General features: G+C 44.8%; 1 protein-coding gene across 7 annotated transcripts in view; it reads right to left on the bottom strand.

The window, feature by feature from the left end:
* Nucleotides 1-23,410, bottom strand: part of LOC126354517 (putative polypeptide N-acetylgalactosaminyltransferase 9) — a 1,011,821-nt gene that overhangs the window by 34,775 nt on the left and 953,636 nt on the right. For all 7 annotated transcript variants that reach the window (XM_050004230.1, XM_050004237.1, XM_050004234.1 and 4 more), the window contains one exon: nucleotides 5,002-5,166. In XM_050004230.1, coding sequence (XP_049860187.1) covers nucleotides 5,002-5,166 — 165 coding nt within the window. The remainder of the gene's footprint in view (nucleotides 1-5,001; nucleotides 5,167-23,410) is intronic.

Below are 23,410 nucleotides of genomic sequence, written 5' to 3'. Positions count from 1 at the left end.
TGCCGAAATCTACCATCTTTCCTAGACCCTTCCAGTCCTTTTCCTCTACGTCTCTTCCTTCTCCTTCAACCCGGTTGGGTTAAGTTAAACTGATGGCTGTCTGACCCTTGCTTAACGTGATTCAGAAGAATAAAGAGCTCCAGTTCAACAACAATAACTTTATTGCGAGTGCCACCCGCTCTGAAAGCTTGCCAATTACAACTGTCTTTTATGTATGTGCTCTATTGTCACTTGGTTAGTAGGTTTTTTATCTATCCAATTAAATAATTTTGTAAATAGCTGATTGTTTTTGTTGTTATAAATCTATCTTTTCCTACAATTTTGATATCCCTACCTGGAGTTTCCATTGTTGGCTACAACTATTAGTCTTTTTAAGGCTGTTCCATAAATAAACAAACCAAAATTTCTCTCTCCATCTTTTCTGTGGTCTTCCTCTATTATGTTTCACTGGCCTTTGTAATTTTCTATACTTATCATCGAAATTCTTTCAACATGGTTTAACCAATTTATTTTATGTATTTCAGCATCCCCAGTGAGCTCTTTGCAACTAATCCAAGTCTTATGCCATTGTTTTGGTTGAGAAAGCTCTTATCTATCCTAAAGATGAACATAGAAACCTCATTTTGGGTACATGCGTTCTTCAGTTTTGTTTTCCTGTCAGGATACACCACTACATCATTGACTGAACACTGTCTTTGTCAAGTAAGGTTATTTTAAAGGTGCCACGTCGACTACAGGATGATTTAATTTTGGAATCGATGTCATTAGAAATACCTAATCTTAAACTACACAACTGGACATTAAAATTGCAACACCATAAAGGCAGCATGCAACAAACATCGTAGTATTTCAGGGCAGCTGCACAAAATGCATAGGAATAATGCCATCAACATACTGTATCTAAGAAAGAGCATGCAGAGGGTTTCTCATTCAGAAATCTCATTTGAATGTTATTTGTATGTGAGGAGTTTGTGTCAAGTCTCATAAGGAGGAGAGATATCTAGTTCATGTAGGATGGAGCAGAGGAAGAATCATAGTTTACTGAGACTGTGGCTTATTGTTGGTCAGTATAGCTGCTCACACTGGTTGAGATCTCTCAACTGCAAGTGAATATGGAATCAGTAGATTCTCTGGAGGGGGTGGGGCAGAGGGGGGTACTCAACACTATACAGGATCTCAGTGGCACCTGGTGAATAGCACCCAAGAGGACCAACATATTGTTTGCACAGCTCCGCAGAGTCATACAGCCACATCAAAGACTTATTTATTTAATTTAGGCTTTCACACCCGGTATTGTCTTCACTTAAAACTTCTGGGCTGATACGCCGAGGTCTATGTATAAAACTCTTCCCTGACATTTTGTGTCTGACTGCAGGAGACACCTTCCGAGGTAATGCTGCAGTCGGAGATGAAATGTCAGGGGAGAGTTTTATACATCGACCATGGCCTATCAGCCCAGAAATTTTAGGTGAAGACTTATTTATTTACTTACACATCTAGTTCTGTAGACCAAATTGAGGAGCAAATCTCCAAGATCATGGAACATGCCAGTAATTGAAATTACAACATAAATGTAATAACAGGATAATGTGATGACATCTGAAATGCCACATATTGTCAGTATGGTGACCATTGTTGGAACAGAAGGAGGAGGAATGCCAACAGTGGTGGAAAAAATGACAACACTTGCCACAAGAGTGGCACAATCTCATCTTTTCAGACAAATCCTAGTTCTGCGAACCACATCATGACAGGTATTGTGTGTGGAGGATTCAAGGAGAATGAATGTTGGCAGATTAGTCATTCTGATATCTGCAGACTGAAGTGATGATTGAAAATGTGTACCAGTGCTGGGATTTGAACCCAGGCCTCCTGCTCAGTAGGCAGACGCACTAACTGCTATGTCACCCTGTCACAGTGGCTTCGCACAGGTGCTCGGGCTACCCTAGTGCACCTCCCCTCTCAACCCCAATTCCCATTCACAACTCAGTCCCCTCGGTATTTGCCCTTAACTCTAATAGCAGTGCATAGGCTATCCAACTGTGCTGGGGCAACACCTGAGCATTGAACCAAACTGGGGATCCTGCTTGAAATGCAGGCATAAGTGCTTTTAATCAAATGAAATTATATGCTTCCAGAGACCTTTCCAAGCATGAACCATCTGTGATGTATATATGCAGACTGAAGCGACAAATGAGAATCTGTACTGAGGCTGGAATTTCAACCCAGGTGTCCTCACTAGGCGGAAGCAGTAACCATTACACCACCTTGGCATGAGGCATATTGAGTGGGCTGATGCGTGAATGGGAATTTGGATTGAGGAAGGAGGCATACTAGGGTAGTCCATGCAGTTGTGCAAAGTCACCGACATGGCAGTTAGCTCATCTACCTTGTGATCAGGAGAACTGGGTTTGAATCCCAGCCTTAGTACAAATTTTCATATGTTGCTTCAGTCTGCGTGTATGCTTCAGTCAGCATGTATACATGATAGATGTTTGGGACTTGAAAAGGTGTCTGGAAGCAAAAGGTTTCATTCTGATAAGGGCTCAGCACCTGGCGTGGTGCCGACAGTAGAGGATGGTGATGGGTGGATGACACAGTCATCTGACAGCAGCTGTTACATTTCTCACGTGTTGTGGCTATGGCTCAGCCCTATTCCAAGGTCTCCATGTCGTTATCTTTCGACGAAGTAACACGGCATTACGCGCCCTTTTTTGTGCTAAAGACAACCTAAATGTCGTGTAGTGAATGCTGCACGATGTCTGTGCAATCCTTACCTACCTCGATATACGAATGTCGTTCAGTAAGTAATGCCCCACGTCTCTTAAAAAAGCCATTAACATACATAAACATACAACTTGATTAGTTTTTCACATTTGATGTTTTTCCTGTGCGCGGGTGAATTTTTGAACCGTTCTGGCGGATGGCAGAGCCGTATTACAGCGTTAAAATGGCGTCTACATACGACTCACGTTACAAGCAGCGTGCTGTTATTGAATTCTTGTGAGCAGAAAAAGAAACCGTGGTGAACATCCATAAACGTCTGTGTGCGGTGTATGGCGATGCTGCAATTGATACGAGTACAGTTGTGCGATGGGTAAAGAAAGTTACAGTTTCAGGAAATGCAGAAACAGAGCTCCACGATCAGCCACGCTCGGAACGTCCTGTCACAGCCACTGCTCCAGACATGCTGAATAGTGCGGATGCCATTATTCGTGCCGATCGTCGCACCACAAATCGGAAATTGGCTCTACAGTTGTCAGTCAGCATTGGAAGTGCGTCTGCAATGATCGAGACTCTCGAGCATTCAAAGTGGTGCTCACGATGGGTTCCACGAATGCTCACAGCGGACCACAAGATTCAAAGACAGGCAATTTCATTTGAATTGTTGCAGCATTTTGCGACCGATGGCCTTTCTGTCACGGGTCATTAAGGCGGACGAAAGCTTTCTGCACACTTTGCGCCAGAAACAAAAAGGCAATCCAGGTGTGGCATCATCCTCATTGGCCACAAAAGAAGAAATTCAAAACAACCCCCTCTGCTGGGAAAGTCAGGGTGTCAGTCTCCTGGGATTGTGATTGCGTCATTCTCGTGGATGTGACGCCAAGAGGGTCAACCATCAATTCAGAGGCATAGATAAAGACTCTGAATAAACTTAAGAACCATTTACGACGTGTTCGACCGTACAAGAATCCAGCAGAAATTTTGCTCCAACTCGATAATGTATGCCCACACGCAAGTTTGAGAACCCGGGAACACATCGCCAAATTGGGTTGGACATCATTGCCTCATCCACCCCGCAGTCCAGACCTAACACCCTCGGACTTCCATATCTTTGGGCCGCTTACAGATTCTCTACGGGGAACACACTTTGAAGATGACGAGAGTATCAGTCATACAATGTAAGTATGGCTAAGCCTATGGGACAAGAGCTTTTACCAGCAGGGAATACATGCTCTTCTACAACGTTGGCATGCGGCCATAGAACGTGATGGAGGCTACGTAGGAAAACAGTAAATGCCCAAGACATGTTATTGTATATTGTCACCAAATTCTGACTCTTAACAATAATACGTTCTCAGAAAAAAATATGGGGCATTACTTATTGAACAAGGCCCGCCCAGTTGGCCGTGCAATCTAACGCACGGCTTTCCGGGCGGGAAGGAGCACCTGGTCCCCGGCACGAATCCGTCCGGCGGATTTGTGTCAAGGTCCGGTGAACTGGCCAGTCTGTGGATGGTTTTTAGGCGGTTTTCCATCTGCCTCGGCGAATGCGTGCTGGTTCCCCTTATTCCGCCTCAGTTACAGTATGTCGGCGATTGCTGCGCAAACAAGTTCTCCACGTACGTGTAGACCACAATTACTCTACCACGCAAACACAGGGGTTACACTCGTCTGGTGTGAGACGTTCCCTGGGGGATCCACCGGGGGCCGAACCGCACAATAACCCTGGGTTCGGTGTGGTGTGGCGGAGGGGTGAAGTGGACTGCGGTAGTCGTCGTGGGGTTGTGGACCACTGCGACGGGGACGGAGCCTCTCCATCGTTTCTAGGTCCCCGGTTAACATACAATACAATACTTATTGAACGACCCTCGTAGATGATAATCGAATGTTTCCCTGGCTAAAAATTTCTCCAGAATTCCCACCCAGTGAAAATATTTGGCCAAGTGCTGCCGTAGAGACTAGCACACAACCACTCTCCAGCCAGCACGATTGATGAACTCGGCTACAGAGTTGAAGCAACGTGAAACGACATACCCGTATCTGCCACTAAATTTCACACTTTGTGTATACACAAATCACCTAAAAATGATTCCTACTAAAGTACACGCGCGCGCACGCACGCACGCACGCACGCACGCACGCACGCACACACGCACGCACACTTCCTGGTACAGCAGTTTTAACAGCCAGCGGTGCACAGCCCGTCGCACAGGTCCGCTGTCTGCCCAGTACGGGAACGTGAGGGGAAGGCCGGCCAGCCTGCATGCTCATGCTCACCCTCGGTGCACTCGCAGTGGGAGTCGAGGTAGGTGAGGACGGGCGCCGTGGCTTCCCGCGCGCCCATCAGCCGCGCACGGATCAGGCCCTCCCGCTTCTTGGCGCGTACGATGCGCACCTTGGGGTAGTGCGCCATGTAGTCCTCCAGCTGCTGCTTCGTGTGCGCTGCAACACCAAACACACACGTAACTCATCATCTACGCCTGCCAATCTTCAAAAACAAGATACAAAAATGAGAGAGTCAGTTTTAAAAATCAGGAGGTATGAACGATCAAAAATCGCGGCTAATTTTCAGTGCAATCCCGAGAAAACGCACGTGACTCTTTCCTTATGAAGCCAGAAAGCTAGACAGCGGCTGAGAAAAAAGAGGAGAGAGAGAGAGAGAGAGAGAGAGAGAGAGAGAGAGAGAGAGAGAGAAAGAAAAATGAAAACTCCAGAACCATCCGAAACGTACACTGAAGCACCAAAGAACCCGGTGTAGGCATGCATATTCAAATACAAAGATATGTAAATAGGCAGAATAAGGCACTGCGCCAGCCAAAGCCTCTATAAGACAACAAGTGTGTGGCGCTGCTGTTAGATCGGTTACTGCTGCTACAATGGCAGGTTATCAGGATTTATGTGAATTTGAACTTGGTATTATAATCGACGCACGGGCGACGGGACACAGCATCTAGGAGGCAGCGATGAACTGGGTAGTTTCCCGTTCGACCATTTCACGGGTATAAAGTAAAAGTCATAAATCTTGTAAAATATCAAATCTCCGACACCGTTACGACCTAAAGAAGATCCTGCAAGAATGGGATTAACGACGACTGAAGAGAATCGTTCAACGTGACAGAAGTGCAACCCTTCCGCAAATTGCTGCAGACTACAGTGCTGGCCCATCAACAAGTGTCAGCTTGCAAGCAATTCAGCGAAACATCATCGGCATGGACTTTCGGAGCCGAAGGCCCAGTCGTGTACCCTTGATGACTGCACGACACAAAGATTTACGCCTCTCCTCGGCCCGTCAACACTGACGTTGGACTGTTGATGACTGGAAACATGTTGCCTTGTCGGACGAGTCTCGTTTCAAATTGTATCGAGCGGATGGACGTATCGGGGTATGGAGACAACCTCGTGAATCCATGGACTCTGCATGTCAGCAGGGGACTGTTCAAGCTGGTGGAGGCTCTGTAGTGGTGTGGGGCGTGCGCAGTTGGAGTGATATGGGACCCCAGATACGTCTAGATACGACTCTGACAGGTGACACATACGTAAGCATCGGATCTGATCAACTGCATCCATTCATGTCTATTGTCAATTACGACGGACTTGGGCAATTCCAGCACGACAATGCGACACCTCACACTCCAGAATTCCTACAGAGTGGCTCGAGGAACACTCTTCTGGGTTTAAACACTTCCGCTGGCCACCAAACTCCCCATACATAAATATTACTGAGCTTATCTGGGATGTCTTGCAACATGCTGTTTAGAAGATATCTCCAGCCCCTCGTACTCTTACGGATTTATTGATAGCCCTGCGGGATTCATGGTACCAGTTACTTCAGACATTAGTCGAGTCCATGCCACATCGTGTTGCTGCACTTCTGCGCGTTCGTGGCGGTCCCACACGATATTAGGCAGAAGTACCAGTTTCTTTGGCTCTTCAGTGTAGATTCTATACCCCACAACTGTAGCGTAGCCCAGGTAAATGGTACTACGTTGGGATTTTGGTTATTCACCTTTTGACATTTTCTCTCTGCTGTTTTGTTTCCACGTGTTTTGAAACATCCCTTTTTCCACCATGTGATATACAAACGTCACATCAGCAAGGAGAACAGAATGGAATCAATGGATCTTCCCTAGGTTCGGTAGTGCACGGAAAACTGGTCCGAATATTGCTTCAAGAAAACGAAGTATGACGAATAACATACACGTGAAATAACCTACAGCACAAAAATAAATCTTTTAAAAGATTAATGTACCAAAATGATACTAGTAATTTCCATTCTAAAGCTTTGTACCAGTTATAAGAATACTGACTAATAAGAGATTTAGCTTAACCACAGTTCGAACAGAGTGCAACACTGAGCAGTACCATTATAGAATTCCACAAAACACGCAGGAAAGAGGAAACATAGCTCTCGAGATACAGGTCGCGTGAGAATTCCTGATTTCTGTAAACTTCGACACGTTATCTGTTAAAAACGACAAATGAGCGAAGGTTTTCAGACCACTGGGAAAAAAAGGAACTGGAATAGCCGGTTTCTGAAACAAATTTCTTTGGTTTGACATTAAACTGCAAGAATGCTGAAGAAACAATGGAATAATCGGGAGACAGGACAAGAAGTGTAAAATCAAGAATCTCCTGCCTAAACCGGAAGAGTTGGGAGGTATATAATCACGTGCTCTTCACAATCCTCTCCTGCTGCCACTACGTGCCACCTTTACCCTGTGCAAAGACTGCCAGGTTCAGAAATTTAAAACAGTGCACTTCAATGAAGGCATATAAGTAATGTCATATGACTAAGATATCAACGAGTCGCTGTCGGAATCACTGATTCTTACAGATACCTAGGTTCAACATTCGTGTGGATATCAAATGGAATAATTACGAAGCCTCAATAGCAGGTAAGGCACCTTGCAGGCATCGGTTTCTTGAAGAAATACCAGGAAAAAGACAGCTAGTCTACAAAGTGGACTGCTAACAAAAGTCTTGTGACATCGGTATCAAAATAAGACTGTCAGGGAATATTTAATATAAACACAGGAGGGCAGTATGTATGGTCACAGGTTTGCTGACGTACGAGGTGTAGTCATGAATGTTTAATCATCACCTCGAAAAAACAAAATAAGGTAATTAATGTTTTGTTTGTTTGCAGGTGCATGTCTGCAAACGTGTAACACACTGAAGTTCTTGCGCCTCAGTACCGTATCATACCACTAGTTGAGGCAAAAGAAAATGGCATAGCGTATTGGTGAGTGGTGTATCGTGTGGTCATTAATTTTCAGCAGCAACTAAAATGTTTCGGGCCCATCCAGAGTACTTCTTTAGCAGTCTGGGTCAGCCAGGTACAGCTGAATTATTTTTTCTTGCCGCTGAAAACTAATTACCTCACGATAAACCACTTCATCAATGGGTTATACCTTACTGTTTTGCCTCATCTAGCGGCGAGACAACGTATTGTGGTCGTAGATTTCAAAGTGTACTAGAACTGCGGACACGTATCTACAAACAAACATTTTTTTTCCTGTTGACGATTAAAACTTTATGGCTATACCTCGCAAACTATACCGCACAAGTCCTAGTACAAAGTTGGAAGAATCAGTTCAAGTGAATACTCAAGAGATATACTACTGCTTGCCGCTTCCATAGGGACTCTTTAAGACAAGATTAGCCTAGTTACAGTACACCCAGAGGCATTTCGCAGCTGTTTTTCCGAGACTCCATAATCGAATGGAACGTGAAGAAGCCATAAGAAGTGGCTGACTCGGGGTCAGATGTGCTGTTCTATTTATTTCATTCACTCAAGGAATAAAAGACTGAGTGTGACTGTGTAAAACAAAAATGTTCATTCTCTGTATGTCCATCTTCATACAGACGGTTGAGGGACCTCGGCTGTTCAGTACAGAATGTCGAATCAAAACACTTTTCAACCATCTAAATTTCCAATTGTTATTTCATTGAGCAACCATTTACGGCGATATATTTCACAATCTTCATGCCCCCTGACCTCGGTTGCGGCCAAAACAGGGAACACCATTCTGTGAGTGGTATCCGTAGAATTCTGACACGGCAACCCCTTCGATCATAACTTGCTGACTGTTAGATAAACTTTCCAATATTTGCTTAACATTTCAGTAACAGTCGGCAAATGATGATCGAAGGGATCGCTGTGTCAAAGCTGGTCCTTGTTTTGACTGGATCGAAGGTGAGATTCTTCCTACACGTGGATCATGGGGTCTGAAGACGGCGTAATATATGATCGAAATTGGAAATTTAAAGGACTGAAAGGTGTTTTACATTCAAGAAATGTCGAATCTCTTAGATGGACATGGGTTACATTATTTTTAAATATTAATGTACAGAGTTTCCCTCAAAACGATTGCGAGATAGAAAATGCTGTGCTGTGAAAATGTACGGCTTAGTATTCTTTGTCGCAGTCAATTTTTAACTGCGATGACACGACATTTTATTTAAACCATTAGGCAAATTGTTTCTCCCATATACAGCATTGTCAGAAACAGTTTGAAAATCTTGTAAGGGCGTTGCAGGTTAGGTTGTCCTAATAATTGTTAAAAAAGAATTCAAGATGTTGCACCGTTTCCGAGTTAATTAGCACTGAAGTCGGCCAATCAGGCCGTTACGTGCGCGAATTCATGCGGCCCGCCAGATGCAATTTCTCATATGATAGCGCACGAAACTGCTCAGCCTTTGGCTCGGGTTCTATCCCTACTACCGACACATGTCCAATTCTTGTATAGGAAACCAAACGAAGAACGCGTTTGGCGACACCGTCTCTGCCGTGCCACTTGAATTTTCCCACACAATGGCCTGATTGTCTAACTTCAATGCTAATTAACTCGGAAAGAGTACAATTATAAAAATTTTTTCTTGAAGATTATTTCTCAACACACCAACGCTGCAACAGTCTAAAAAGCTTTTCCAACGGTTTATGTCGACGCTGTACCAGAATATTCTCTCTCCTTATACAGGGTGGCTCAGCTGCTCCTAGCACTAAGTTTTACGCAATCCGCAATGCCTTCAAAAACTATCGAGATTTTCACATTCTGTCGCTCGCTAAGTACCGACTTTTAGTCCTATAGAAAAAAAGGAAAAGAATATTTTTGTAGGAAATTTAATGTAGTTAAATTCTGTACTGGAATACGTTTTCGCTGGAGGCCACAGTTTTAGAGACATTCGAGAAAAACGCGATTGAAAGTCACTTTTGTATGTCTTTCTTGAATACTTCGAAATCTAGGGCCTTTAACGAAAACATATGCCAGTATAAATAAGTACATTAAGGACTAATAGTTTCTTGCATGTGGTATCTGAAGTCGTTGTGGGATGCATAAAACCTTTAGGTAGGAGCTGCTGAGTCACATATATATAATTTGCATAAAAATTCTATACACAACAATGCAGTTTTGTTTTCTTCCTGCCAGTTGGTTTTGAGATAAAATAGGAAAATTGTATTTTAAGGCTTACCAGCTCATGACTGAAATACTACAACGGAATCTAAATCGTTTGAAACTATGTAATCCTTCCTGTTCACAGATTAAAACTCTGCGAAGTACATTAATTGAAGTTACTATCCTCACTGATCCATATCCCATGTGCCAAAGATCCCAACCGATTTACCCACTGATTTTAAGCGACATCAGTTCCCAATCAGGTTTCTGTTTACAATAATAATAAAAAAAAAGACTCAAGATCAAAGCGGTGGGAGATGCGGAGATGGACAGTGGAGGGTGGGGGTGGGTGGGAGGGCAGGAGGAAATGGACACGCACAGCGGGGGAGGATGTGATGGAAAAAGACAGCTGAGACGGACCACCCCAAATATATCAAAAATACCTAAATGTACGGAGATACGGTTTACGCTAAGTTGTAACAGATAATACGGCGAATTTTCTGACGAATACAATTAATTTTAACGTTACGTCTGCCAAATGATGTTACCGATTTTTTTAATGGAACAATATTCTTTTCTGCGGAAGGGAAGAGTTATCGAGGAAGGCTTCAACGATGTGTGGAGCTTGGTGAAACAGAAACAAGATCACAGCTCAGCAAACGACTTTACTGCCTCAGGATTCACAACTTTTTGTCCTACTGTATTAGAAGTTTAATGTCGTCTGCGAATGCTATTTTCAATACCACAGGAAAAATGCACAGTTCCATAAAAAACAAAAAACAAAATTGGCGTCATACTTCGCAACTATAAACGCTAAAAATTACTGCACCTAGCTGTATTTACTCCCTCTGTATATATGATGGGTGGTGTGTTTTAGCTGTCTCACCCCATGTAGTCGACGTTTTCTCCGAGTAGTTTTCAGGAATAAATCGCACTGTTTACGGTACTGAAAGAAACGCACTGTCATTAATGAGTGATGACCAAAGAATAGCTGGTTTAATCTTTCCATATTGACGTAAAGGGACAATTAAATGATTAACGCACTCTCATACGCGGGACCAGTGTGCCACGTCCACTCTCCATGATGCTCTGCTGAGAGATTTGGTACTTAATTCAGGACACTGGCGAAAAATCTCTTGATCACAGACAACTTTGCCGATTCTCTTCCCTTTGCCAACCAAATACTAATGATAATATTTTCTTGCCGTCAAAATTGCAACCCGACTATCGCATTTGAGCTACCCCAATTACGGAGGCGGTTTTTACTGTACTCACTCTATTTGACAGGCAGCTTCATGCAGGAAATCTAACACTTATACAATGTCTTTAATTGCTGCAATTACCTCCAGGCACATCTTTCGCGGCTTACCAACAAACGAGTTTCGTGACAAAGTATCAATACTTGCTTAGCAAAGAAAATTAAATGAAATCAATTTTGACCCCCTTATCCGTTGCACCAGATATTGAATCTTAATAAATGTAACTGTCGTAAGAGTTCTAGTCTATTGAAGGATAGGTACTGCGCTGATCTGCTGAAAACTATTCAGAGTATACTCAAACTTCGTAGCAATAACTAATATTTCTACTGGCCGAATATCAAGTCTTATTAGCGCGTTTCTCTTTCTGATTTCGTTATTTTTCCCGTTAACCAGTCCATCTAATGACTGATCGCTCATACGGGAGAAATAAAACGTTTTACAACCGTTTCTGAGCCCCGTCAGTGTTGTCGTGAGACTATGTCGGGGAAGCACAACGGGTACTCCCAGAAACACTTCCTTCCTTTTTTTCAATTGCTGTTTTTAAACTATGTAAGTGCAGCTAATGTACTCCCTTGTATACGCCTCCATTGCAATGGCTCGGCTAAACACTGATGACATGAAACCTTCTCATCAATCACGTGTGTTTCTGAACTGTTGCGCACACAGACGCCGTAACCAGCGCCACGAAAGTAGAGGAATGTGCTTGGTTCCACTCAATACATTTAACTGCATGCTTCCACCGTGCCGTTTTGTCACAAAAATACAGTTCTTACTGTCACATAATGTATGTCAAATCTTTTAGGCCCATCATCTTACTTGCGCGAAGTAACAGAACATACTTTATAATGTTTATTGACAGCGACTTAACGTAGCACAAAAGTTACATTTAATATATTACTTAAAGCCACAATAAAAACATCGATTTTTCAAATGCACTTACACTTTCTGTGAACTTCAAGAGCAGGGCTTAAGTAAAGCAACCCAAACGGTGTAAAAGAATGTCAACAGTCAAATTCTCTTTCAAAAAGTTATGTTTGGGAACATATTTCCAATAAATAAGCAAGCTCCCACTGGGTAGCGGCATATTATATGTATATTCTACGTTAACATTCGGTAATCAGTAATGAGTAATGGTAAGTGATGATTGAAACCAATGGAACGAATTCGTTTTCCTTTCCACTCGCCGTTCGAAGCAAGCAAATGACACTCTCTGAGCATTTACGAGGGCGTGCTGAAAAGTAATGCCTCCGAATTTGTAATGTAAAAACTCTTAAGGCTTTCAAACTAAGACAAACATTATCAACATTCTACATATTTACAGCCCTCTGCCGCTAGAGGGGTCCGAATAGCGCGTAACACGGACGTGTGGAACGTAACTGCGTCGGTGCGTGAGAAACAGCTTGCAGTAATCGAGTTTTGAATGCGAAGCGTTCGTTCACACGTGGAGCACCCTTTCCCCACAACGCCAGGCCACACACGGGCGGAGCGACATCTGCAACATTCCGACGCCTTACGTTCACTGTCGTCTATCACCTTCCATACAGTCTCGACTTAACCCCATCCGATTTTCAGCTATTTCCAAAACTTAACTGAACACCTTTGAGAACTTCACTTTGAAAGTCATGAATCGGAGTAACTCGTCGCGAAAGACCAAACTAATTAAAATTGGGTGAGATGTGGATAAACCGCGAGTACGACCACCATCCGTGGCGCGATATCCAGAAAATGTAGCGGCAGTGAGGGACATCTTTACGCGTAGTCCGGATTTGTTAAAGAACATTATTTGGAGCGGTGCGGCGGCGTTTCACGTTGGGGTGATTTGTCAATCGAGACAACTGCCATTCCTGGGCAGAAACAAATCCAAAAATGACAATCGAAAACCATAAAGTTGCCCAAAATTGATGGTCTGGTGCGGTATGACCGCAGATCATCTCATTAGTCAATTCATATTGCGAGACACCGTGAACAGCGACTGGTATCGCCAGACGCTGAATGACTGTGTGTGGCCACTGGTATCACAATGGGAGAATGTTGCGTATACCCTTCTAAGTCGGACGGAGCACCACCTCATTTTGGTTGCATCGTTCGTGACTGGCTGGACGAACACCTACCAGGACGTTGGCTGGGAAGGCGGTACCCTCAGAATGGCCTCCGAGAAGTCGCGATGTCTCTGCTTGTGACTTTTTCTCGTGGGATCGGGCCAAAAAAAGACGTGCACCGAACAAACCCACGCACTCTGGACGTATTGCAGGGTAGGATCACTGTTTTCATCGGAAATGTACCTGTGATATTCCTGCAGAAATCAGCTAATGACATATCTATACGTTTACGCCATTTGGCCGACAATGCAGGAGCATATGTGGAACTGAAGTGTGATACACGTATTCTCACGGTCCTGAAAACAACTACAAGTTTCTCCGTTTGCAGCTACACTTCTGACCATTAAAATTGCTACACCACGAAGATGACGTACTACAGACGCAAAATTTAACCGACAGGAAGGAGATGTTGTGATATGCAAATGATTAGCTTTTCAGAGGATTCACACAAGGTTGGCGCCGGTGGCGACACCTACAACGTGCTGACGTGAGGAAAGTTTCCAAACGATTTCTCATGCACAATTGACCGACGTTACCTGGTTGTTCTGATGCCTCGTGTAAGAAGTAGAAATGCGTACCATCACGTTTCCGACTTTGATAAAGGTCGGATTGTAGCCTATCGCAACTGCGGTTTATCGTATCGCGACATTGCTGCTCGCTTTGGTCGAGATCCAATGACTGTTAGCAGAATATGGAATCGGAGGATTCAGGAGGGTAATACGGATCGCCGTGCCGGATCCCAACGGCCTCGTATCACTAGCAGTCGAGATGACAAGGCATCTTATCCGCATGGATCTAACGGATCGTGCAGCCACGTCTCGATCCCTGGGGACGTTTGCAAGACAACCACCATCTGCACGAACAGTTCGACGACGTTTGCAGCAGTATGGACTATCAGCTCTGACACCGTGGCTAAGGTTACCCTTGACGCTGCATCACAGACAGAAGCGCCTGCGATGGAGTACTGAACGACGAACCTGCGTACACGAATGGCAAAACGCCATTTTTCTGATCAATCCAGGTTCTGTTTACAGCATCATGATGGTCGCATCCGTGTTTGGTGACATCGCAGTGAACGCACATTGGAAGCATGTGTTCGTCATCGCCGTACTGGCGTATCACCCGGCGTGATGGTATTGGGTGCCATTGGTTACACGTCTCGGTCACCTCTTGTTCGCATTGACGGTACTTTGAACATTGGACGTTACGTTTCAGATATGTTACGACCCGTGGCTCTACTCCTCATTCGATCCCTGCGAAACCCTCCATTTCAGCAGGATAATGCAGGACCGCATGCTGCAGGTCGTGTACCGGCCTTTCTGGATATAGAATATGTTCGACTGCTGCCCTGGCCAGCACATTCTCGAGATCTTTGACCAATTGAAAACGTCTGGTCAATGGTGGCCGAGCAACAGGCTCGTCACAATACGCGAGTCACTACTCTTGATGAACTGTGGTATCGTGTTGAAGCTGCATGGGCAGCTGTACCTGTACACGCCATCCAAGCTTTGTTTGACTCAATGCCCAAGAGTATCAATGCCGTTATTACGGCCAGAGGTGGTTGTTCTGGGTACTGATTTCTCAGGCTCTATGCACCCAAATTGCGTGAAAATGTAATCGCATGTCAGTTCTAGTATAATATATTTTTCTAATGGATACCCGTTTATCATCTGCATTTCTTCTTGGTGTAGCAAGTTTTAATGGCCAGTCGTGTCTCCGTTAAGAAAATTTTTATGGAGATTTAAAACTAGGAAGCGATTTCCCACCCACCCTGCAGATTCCGACATGATGGCCTGATCAGGCACGAAAGTGAACAAGCACGTTAACACAGCCGCTGCAGCTGATCTGCCACGTAGATTGCACAGCCGGCGCCGCGCGCCCGCTGGGTGGTCCCTCACTGGAAACACGGCGACACCGGCGTTTGGATCGCCACGCGCCCGTAGCGTCGCCAAGTCGCGCCGAGTCGACCTCGCTATCGATCGGCGGCGTGCCACGCGGCGTCAGTCGCTACATAGGCGCCAGGCGATACGGCTGCCGCAGCTGCTGCTGTTGCCTTCCTCTTGTCTGTACTGCTCTTTCCCAAATCTTATGGTTTGCGGTGCTAAGCTGCGCGAGTTTCTATTATTGACTTCACTATTCGAATTTTGTGTGGCAAGAGCAGTTGGTTTGTTGACGATATCGACCGCGCCCTACAATAGCCACGATGATCTGTGAAAATTTTCGGTAGGTTAGTTCTCCACATCGAGAACAATTTCATTTCAGCGCACACGCTGATAGGGAAATAATTGCTTGCAACTGAGATATGCCTACAACCTCTTTGCATAGATAGTGGATTTCTCCAAATGGTTCAAATGGCTCTGAGCACTATGGGATTCAACATCTTAGGTCATAAGTCCCCTAGATTTAGAACTACTTAAACCTAACTAACCTAAGAACATCACACACACCCATGCCCGAGGCAGGATTCGAATCTGCGACAGTAGCAGCCCCGCGGTTCCGGACTGCAGCGCCAGAAGCGCACGGCCACCGTGACTGGCGTGGATTTCTCCATTCGCTGCATGTACCATTAATTAACTGATGGCTAAAAATAATCCATCTTCGACCAAGAAGACGGAGCAACGCGCCACACATCAAACATTTTACTGAATCGGGTTCATGCAGCTTTCATAAGAACGAGTCATCAATAGTAGATCGTAGCCTCCACATTCCACAGAGTTACCCACCTACGTTTTTTTTTTTTTTCTGCTTTGGTGATGCATGAAGGATAATATTTATATCTCAATAACTAAAGGTGAACATTCAACGAGAAATCAATGCAATTAACGACAACATTTTATGTCAGGCGAGTCACAGTATGGTCAGTGGACCACGAAAGTGTATCGATGTACAAGCTGATCATTTTGAGCATATTTTGTTACGATCTTCTTCTTTTCATTTGGGCCGCCTGAGGACCACGTTAATTAGCGTTATCTTCGCTTCTTCTGGTCTTTCTCCTTGTCCAATATTCTTTCATCCTCATACTTCGTTATCTTCTTCGCTCACCTGTCCCTATGATTTTCTTCTGGGTCTAGTTCTGTCATTGAAACCTGTGGGAGACTGATTTTTTTAAATTTAAAAATCACCCTGTTGTATATCTCTGGTTAATATACTCACATTTCTGTCACATACCTTTTTACCTCTTGGATCTAGCATACTTTGTTTGGTTCTCTTGCTCACCAGACACTGCATTATTCGCTGTGTTACCACCCCCCCCCCCCCCTTCCCCCCACCTCTGATCCATTCTATGGATCTGTCCGAAGAACAAGCTCCTCTTTTCTCAGATGATATCCGAGATTCTCTCCATCTTAGTACACAGTTCTTGGTTCGCTCGTCTTCTAAGTTGCCCACCTTCTGTTCTTCGAGGTCCCAGTACCATACCGAGTGTCTTCCGTTCCACCAGTTCTAATCTCTGAAGTACTCCTGCTCTTAGTAGATCAAGAGTTTCTGATGCGTATAAGGCTTCAAGGCAGATCACTGTCTGGGGAAGTCTCAGTTTTACATTGAACGAAATATGTTTCTTACTGCATATACCCATAGGTTGTACGTTAAATTCATTTTGTTTATGCCTGCCCCCATTGCTTATTTTCGGTCAGCCCAGTTCCTACCCATTCTCTCAAATATTTAACCTCTACGTCTTCTAAATTTTCTCCCCTCCTACTGTCATCGATCTAGGAGCTGCCTTGATGTCTGTCAAATACCGCATTTTCTCGACAGAGACCTGTAGGCCTGCTTTAGTCGCTTGTGTCTGTAATTGCGTGGTTTTGTAACAATAAATGCAGTATTTTAATTACGCAGCATTCATGAAACTTAATTCTAACACCATCTACCGATTCTGCAGCAGTTACGTTATGAGTTCGGTTTAAGTTGCTCACGCTGTATTTGTTCAAAAAAATGGTTGAAATGGCTCTGAGCACTATGGGACTTAACATATGTGGTCATCGGTCCCCTAGAACTTACAACTACTTAAACCTAACTAACCTAAGGACATCACACACATCCATGCCCGAGGCAGGATTCGAACCTGCGACCGTAGCAGTCGCGTGGTTCCGGACTGCGCGCCTAGAACCGCTAGACCACCGCGGCCGGCGGGCTGTATTTGTGTATAGGAAAATTGCAACGCCGTAATGCTGTAGCGAAATGCGGAAATACCTGGGGAGGACCGCCCATTGATGCAGGGACTGGAAACACAATGCGCTTGAGTAAACGAAGTGATTAAACTTGCAAATCTACCAAAACTACGACTAGGTAGTTTTGGTACACTAAATAAATGTCGTGGTAAATGGTAGGATTATAGGTAGCATTGGTAGGAAAGAAACATAAATGAATAAGAGAGACACTGGGAGGCTAAGACTTCTCTTTTGTTTCTTTGTTCGTTTTACACACAATTAGAACAGCACATTATTCAGTGTTAGTCCTTACAGAATACAAATTGTATTTTACAAGCAATAAAAATTAGTTGATCGCATGACTTCTGCTCTTTTATAAAGCCAAACCAATTACTTTTGATATAAGCACAGTTTACGTGCCGGCCGTTCTAGGCGCTTCAGTCCGGAACCGCGCGACTCCTACGGTCGCAGGTTTGAATCCTGTCTGGGGCATTGATGTGTGTGATATCCTTAGGTTAGTTAGGTTTAAGTAGTTCTAAGTTCTAGCGGACTGATGGCTTCAGATGTTAAGTCCCATAGTGCTCTCGCATTCGGGAGGACGACGGTTCAATCCCGTCTCCGGCCATCCTGATTTAGGTTTTCCGTGATTTCCCTAAATCGTTTCAGGCAAATGCCGATATGGTTCCTTTGAAAGGGCACGGCCGATTTTCTTCCCAATCCTTCCCTAACCCGAGCTTGCGCTCCGTCTCTAATGACCTCGTTGTCGACGGGACGTTAAACACTAACCACCACCGCCACCACCACTCATTGTACTCAGAGCCATTTGAACAGTTTACGTACACAAATATCAGCGAAGTGGCACATGTCTAGCACACTGGACTCTCGTTTGGGAGGACGACAGTTTAATGCCGGGTTGATTCTTTTGAAAGGGCACGTTGGACTTCCTTCTCGTCCTTCCTTAATCTGATTAAGTCAACCAACCAACCTACATACACAAATATAAAAAAATACATGTAATCGTTGTTGTTATTTTATACTCAATAGAACCTCCATCACAATCAAAGGCAAGAGGTTCCTGTTATTACTGATAAATGCGGAGATTGATCGCATGAGTAAAGAAAGCGAGGGATATGAGCTAATGCCCGGTAAGTATGGAGCACACCTAACGCAGAGCTAATGCGAGTACGTCTTTAATCTGACCAAAGGTACTGGGAAAAGTACCTTAATCTACGTTTACTTACGACAATCTACAGAAACCTACGGTAGTTTTACAACTCTAGAAGTGATCCATTACTTTCCGGTTGCATTATTGGCTTAAAAAAAGCTCTGAGCACTATGGGACTTAACATCTGAGGCCATCAGTCCCCTAGAACTACTTAAACCTAACTAACGTAAGTATAGCACACAAATTCAAGCCCGAGGCAGAATTCGTACCTGCGACCGTAGCGGTCGCGCGGTTCCAAACTGAAGCGCCCAGAACCGCTCGGCCACACCGGCCGGCTATTGCCTAGAGATCATCGGAAAAAAACCGTAAAATGTCTCTTAGTATCCATATGTAGCGACCGTAAGTGAAATGACCATATAAAACAAATTGTAGAAAAGCAGATTGCGGGCTTAGATTCACAGGAAGGCAGTCAGGGAAATGTTATTCATCCACGAAATAAATGGCTTACAGAACACTTGTTCGACCGATGGTTCTGTGTTGCTGACCAGTTTGGATCCTTACTAGGTTGTATTAATAGACGAGATGGCGCAGTGGGCGCGAGAGCGTTTCGGAGATGCTAGACTCCAGTGGGAAACCCTACAAGGGAAGCGTTGCGCATTATTGAGAGACTTGCTGCTGAAATTCCGAGAGCGTACGATAAAAGATTCGGGTAACATTTTATTATTTCGCCCCCACATACGAGGTCTGTTCAAAAAATTCCGGAACTTTGTCCACAAAACGTTTCTACCCTCACCTTTTACTTACTGAGCACGGTATCCTTCGAAATACTCTCCTACATGATTGATACAGCGCTCCCTGTGCGTTTCCACTTTCTGAAGTAATGTTGGTACGCCTCTTGCAGAATCTCCACGAAGCGCCATCTGCAAATTTTCTTTTATCTCGTCTGTCGTTGCAAATCTTCGTCCTTTCAGAGGGGTTTTCGAATTTGGAAATAAAAAGTCCAGAGGAGCCAGGTCTGGAAGATGAGACAGCACAGTGATTTCGTTTCTTGTGCAGTTGTCACGCACCAACAGCGATGAATATGCGTGTGCGTTATCGTGATGCAAGGACCATCAATTGTCTCGCCACATTTAAGGCCGTTTCCTTCTCACATTTCATGCCATGATCCAGTTAAAATGTTATATTCTTCTGCAATCTCTCAGACAGCCAGTGTTCGATTAGCACACAATTGCGCCCCTGACATGAGCGTCGTCGGTAGACTACGAAGAGCGTCGTGAACGAGGCTCATCTTTAACTTCCGTCCGACCATTTTTAAACCGTATGAACCATTCTTAACAGCGAGCACTCATCACCATAGGCTTCCTGCATCATGTGATGTGTCTCTCTAAAGGTTTTCTTGAGTTTCGCGCAAAATTTAATGCAGACGCGTTTGCTCCTCTAATTCTGCCATCTCTAAATTCGCAAATAGTGCGACACACTGTTATACTCAATACAGCACTGAACAATACGAGGGCTATGCCGAAAGTTTTTAGCAGCCCGTAAACCGTTAAGGCGGAGGACAATAGGGTTGTTTCCATTCGAAAGAGGGATGTTTTTCGACCTTGGGACGTGCGCGCGCAGCCCCTGGCTATCGGTGATCCCCCCACAGCGCGGTAAGAAAGTACAGGTAGTGCTGAGTCAGAAACGGTGCAGGATGGAACTGTTGCGCCGTGACTTTCGCGCCATGATTTTTTACGATTATAAAAAGGGTTTAAGTGCCGAAGAATGCCATTCTTCTTTACTGCGTGTTTTTGGTGTAACTTCCCCTTCTAGGGCCACAGTTGGAAAATGGTTTCGCGAGTTTTCGAGGGGAAGATGAACCTCGACCCGGTCGGCCAGCAACAGCTGTGACTCCTGAAAAACATTGATGCTGTGAGGAAAATGATGAAAGAAGATCCACATCTTACATTTTGCGACATTTAAGGGACCCTAAATATTGGATCAACAGCACCACAGTTCATAGTCACTTAGGCCTTACTAAGAGATGTGCCAGTTGGGTGCCACATTCCCTGACAGAAAGCCAAAAGGAGGCGAGAGTGGACTGGTGTCGTTTCACGCTCGAAAAATTCAATGGAGGGAAGTCCCAAGATACTTACAATATCGCCACATGTGATCAAAACGTGGGTCTACCATAATGACCCTTAAACGAAGAGACAGTCTTGTGTGTGGTACTTTCCAGGGGAGGAACCATCCACAAAAGTTCGACGAAGTCGGAGCTCTGGAGAAAAAAAAAGGTGGCAACTTTTTTCACAAAGATCGGGCATCTCAACTCTGTGACCTTGGACACAAGTCGTACAGTCAATGCTGAATGGTACATGAACGATTGTCTTCCAAAAGTCATCGCCACATGGAAGTCACAGCATCCAATGTCCAAGAGTGGGCATCTTCTACTGCATCACGACAATGAATCTGCGCACAGGGCTGCCAGAACGATGGACTTTCTGGAGAAGGAAAAAGTGCGAGTGTTACCCAATCCTCCCTATTTACCTGACCTGGTCTCCTGTGACTTCTTTCTGTTCCTTAAGACTAAGGAAAAATTCGAGGGCAGCGGTTTTCATCAGATGAAGAGGCCATTGCAGTGTACGAGAGTGCACTAAGTGACATCCCAAAAGAAGCTTGGACTGACATTTTCTAAGTGGTTTCAGAGAATGGAAAAATGTATACATGCTAACGGAGGGTATTTTGAAAAGTTGTGAACGTTTTTTTTTTTGCAAATAATTTTTTTTTCGCGCATTCTGCTACTGCGGCTTTTACGCATTAAACACAGGCGTGTGCAGGGATGCCAACCGTATTTTGCGCGAAATTGCGAATGTTTCGGAATTTTTTTAACAGACCTCGTATGTCTTGCAAAATGAGTAAAATGTAAAAATAAGAGAAATTAGAGCTGACGCGGGGGCTGACCAACTGTCTGGCATCAGGAAGGGGAGAAACGTCTGTGGTACCAGAAGCGTGCTCTGCCAGACTTCGTTAGGTTGCTTGCAGAGTGTAGAAGTAGACGTACCAGCCCTAGATTTCTCTTCTAGGAGGTGGCCTTAATAACGCGACCCGACACACCAGCCTCCACAGAGCTGCCGCTGCATCAGAGGACGTGCAGAACCGCCGCTAGGCGCGGCCTGCCTCGCTCAGAGCCGCAGGTGTTCCGCCGGCTTTGCAGAGCCTGGCGCGGCCTCCGTGTCGGGATTTGGACGCGAAGCCACGGCTAACGAGCGGGGGCTGCAGCTGTCACAGAACATACGCCCCCCGTCGCCTCCTCCCCTCTCCCGACACGCCGTATCTTTGCGCGCTCATCTCGGCTCGCATCGCAAATTTAATAGAAGAAGGGGAAAAAAAGCAAAAGAGGAGAAAGACAGAGGCGACGGGGAAATCTGCCGCCGCGAAACTCGCGGTGTAGCTGCGGGCCCACTCCCCATTCTTTTTCTCGTTTAAGAACTTTCGTTATTCCGCCTCCCCTCTCTGGGATGAGCAGGGAGTTAGGGCCCGTTCCATCCGAAACATACAACCTGCACCCTGCACAAAGGAGTTGGCTTTTTTTCCTCTCCCTTTTCCCTTTTTCGCTTCGCTGCCTACGCGGAGTGGAATTTCGCGAGTATTGTCCCACACCACGATGTCAGTTTTAATTGGTCGCGCGCCGGCATAAGTTCCATTTGGAGAGTGTTCTTAATGTGTGATAATAGCTTTCTGAGATGGCCACCTGAACAAATGACTCCCACTAAATTTCCGGTACACTTTTTCTGCTATGTTCCGGTTTTCTACTCTTTGCTTTCGTAATTCCTCTTGCGCAGAATTTCTGAGTACCACTTTTCTACTCCGAATAAAAGTTACGCCAGTTGTGAATGTAGCAGTTTTATTGGACTTAGCTGCTATAAGTTCTGGTTGATAATGTACCGAATGAAATATTCCCGAATGCACCAGCTTTACTTTCAAGTTCCACGTTTGACTTCGATAATAAGTCACTTGTCTGTGAGAGGATCAGAGCTGCACATACAGGTAACAACAATTACGACACCACACGACCGAGCAGGGTAGCGCAGTGGTCAGGACACTGGACTCGAATTCGGGAAGACGACGGTTCAAACCCACGTCCAGCCCTCAAGATTTAGGTTTTCTGCTATTTCCCTGAATCGATTCACGCAAATGCCGGGATGGTTCCTTTGAAAGTGACGAAACACACATCTGGGAAGTATGCAGGTCAAGCTGTTCGAGTCAAACCCCTCACTTAGTACATATAGCCTCCTAAGTCGACTCTGGGACGAAAGATGCCTTCTAGAAAGAATAGACTCTCCAGTGGCACCAGCATACCTACAGACGAAATCCTGGATTACACACACACACACACACACACACACACACACACACACACACACACACACACACGCAAGACACACTTAGTGTTACCTCTAAACTCTAACAGCATTGCAGAGGCCCTTTCGATCCCTGTGTTTTATCCCCGCTGCCTCCAGAATTTCAGAGTGTGAATTCCAGTTAACAACGTTAAACGCTTTCTACAAATCTAAAAATGCTATGAACGTAGATTTCTCTTTCTTTGCCTATACTTTAATATACACTACTGGCCACTGAAATT

Source organism: Schistocerca gregaria, chromosome 3 (assembly GCF_023897955.1).
Source record: "Schistocerca gregaria isolate iqSchGreg1 chromosome 3, iqSchGreg1.2, whole genome shotgun sequence".
Classification (NCBI taxonomy): domain Eukaryota; kingdom Metazoa; phylum Arthropoda; class Insecta; order Orthoptera; family Acrididae; genus Schistocerca; species Schistocerca gregaria.
The sequence above is the reverse complement of the archived record's forward strand: the minus strand, read 5'-3'. Positions and strand labels throughout refer to the sequence as shown.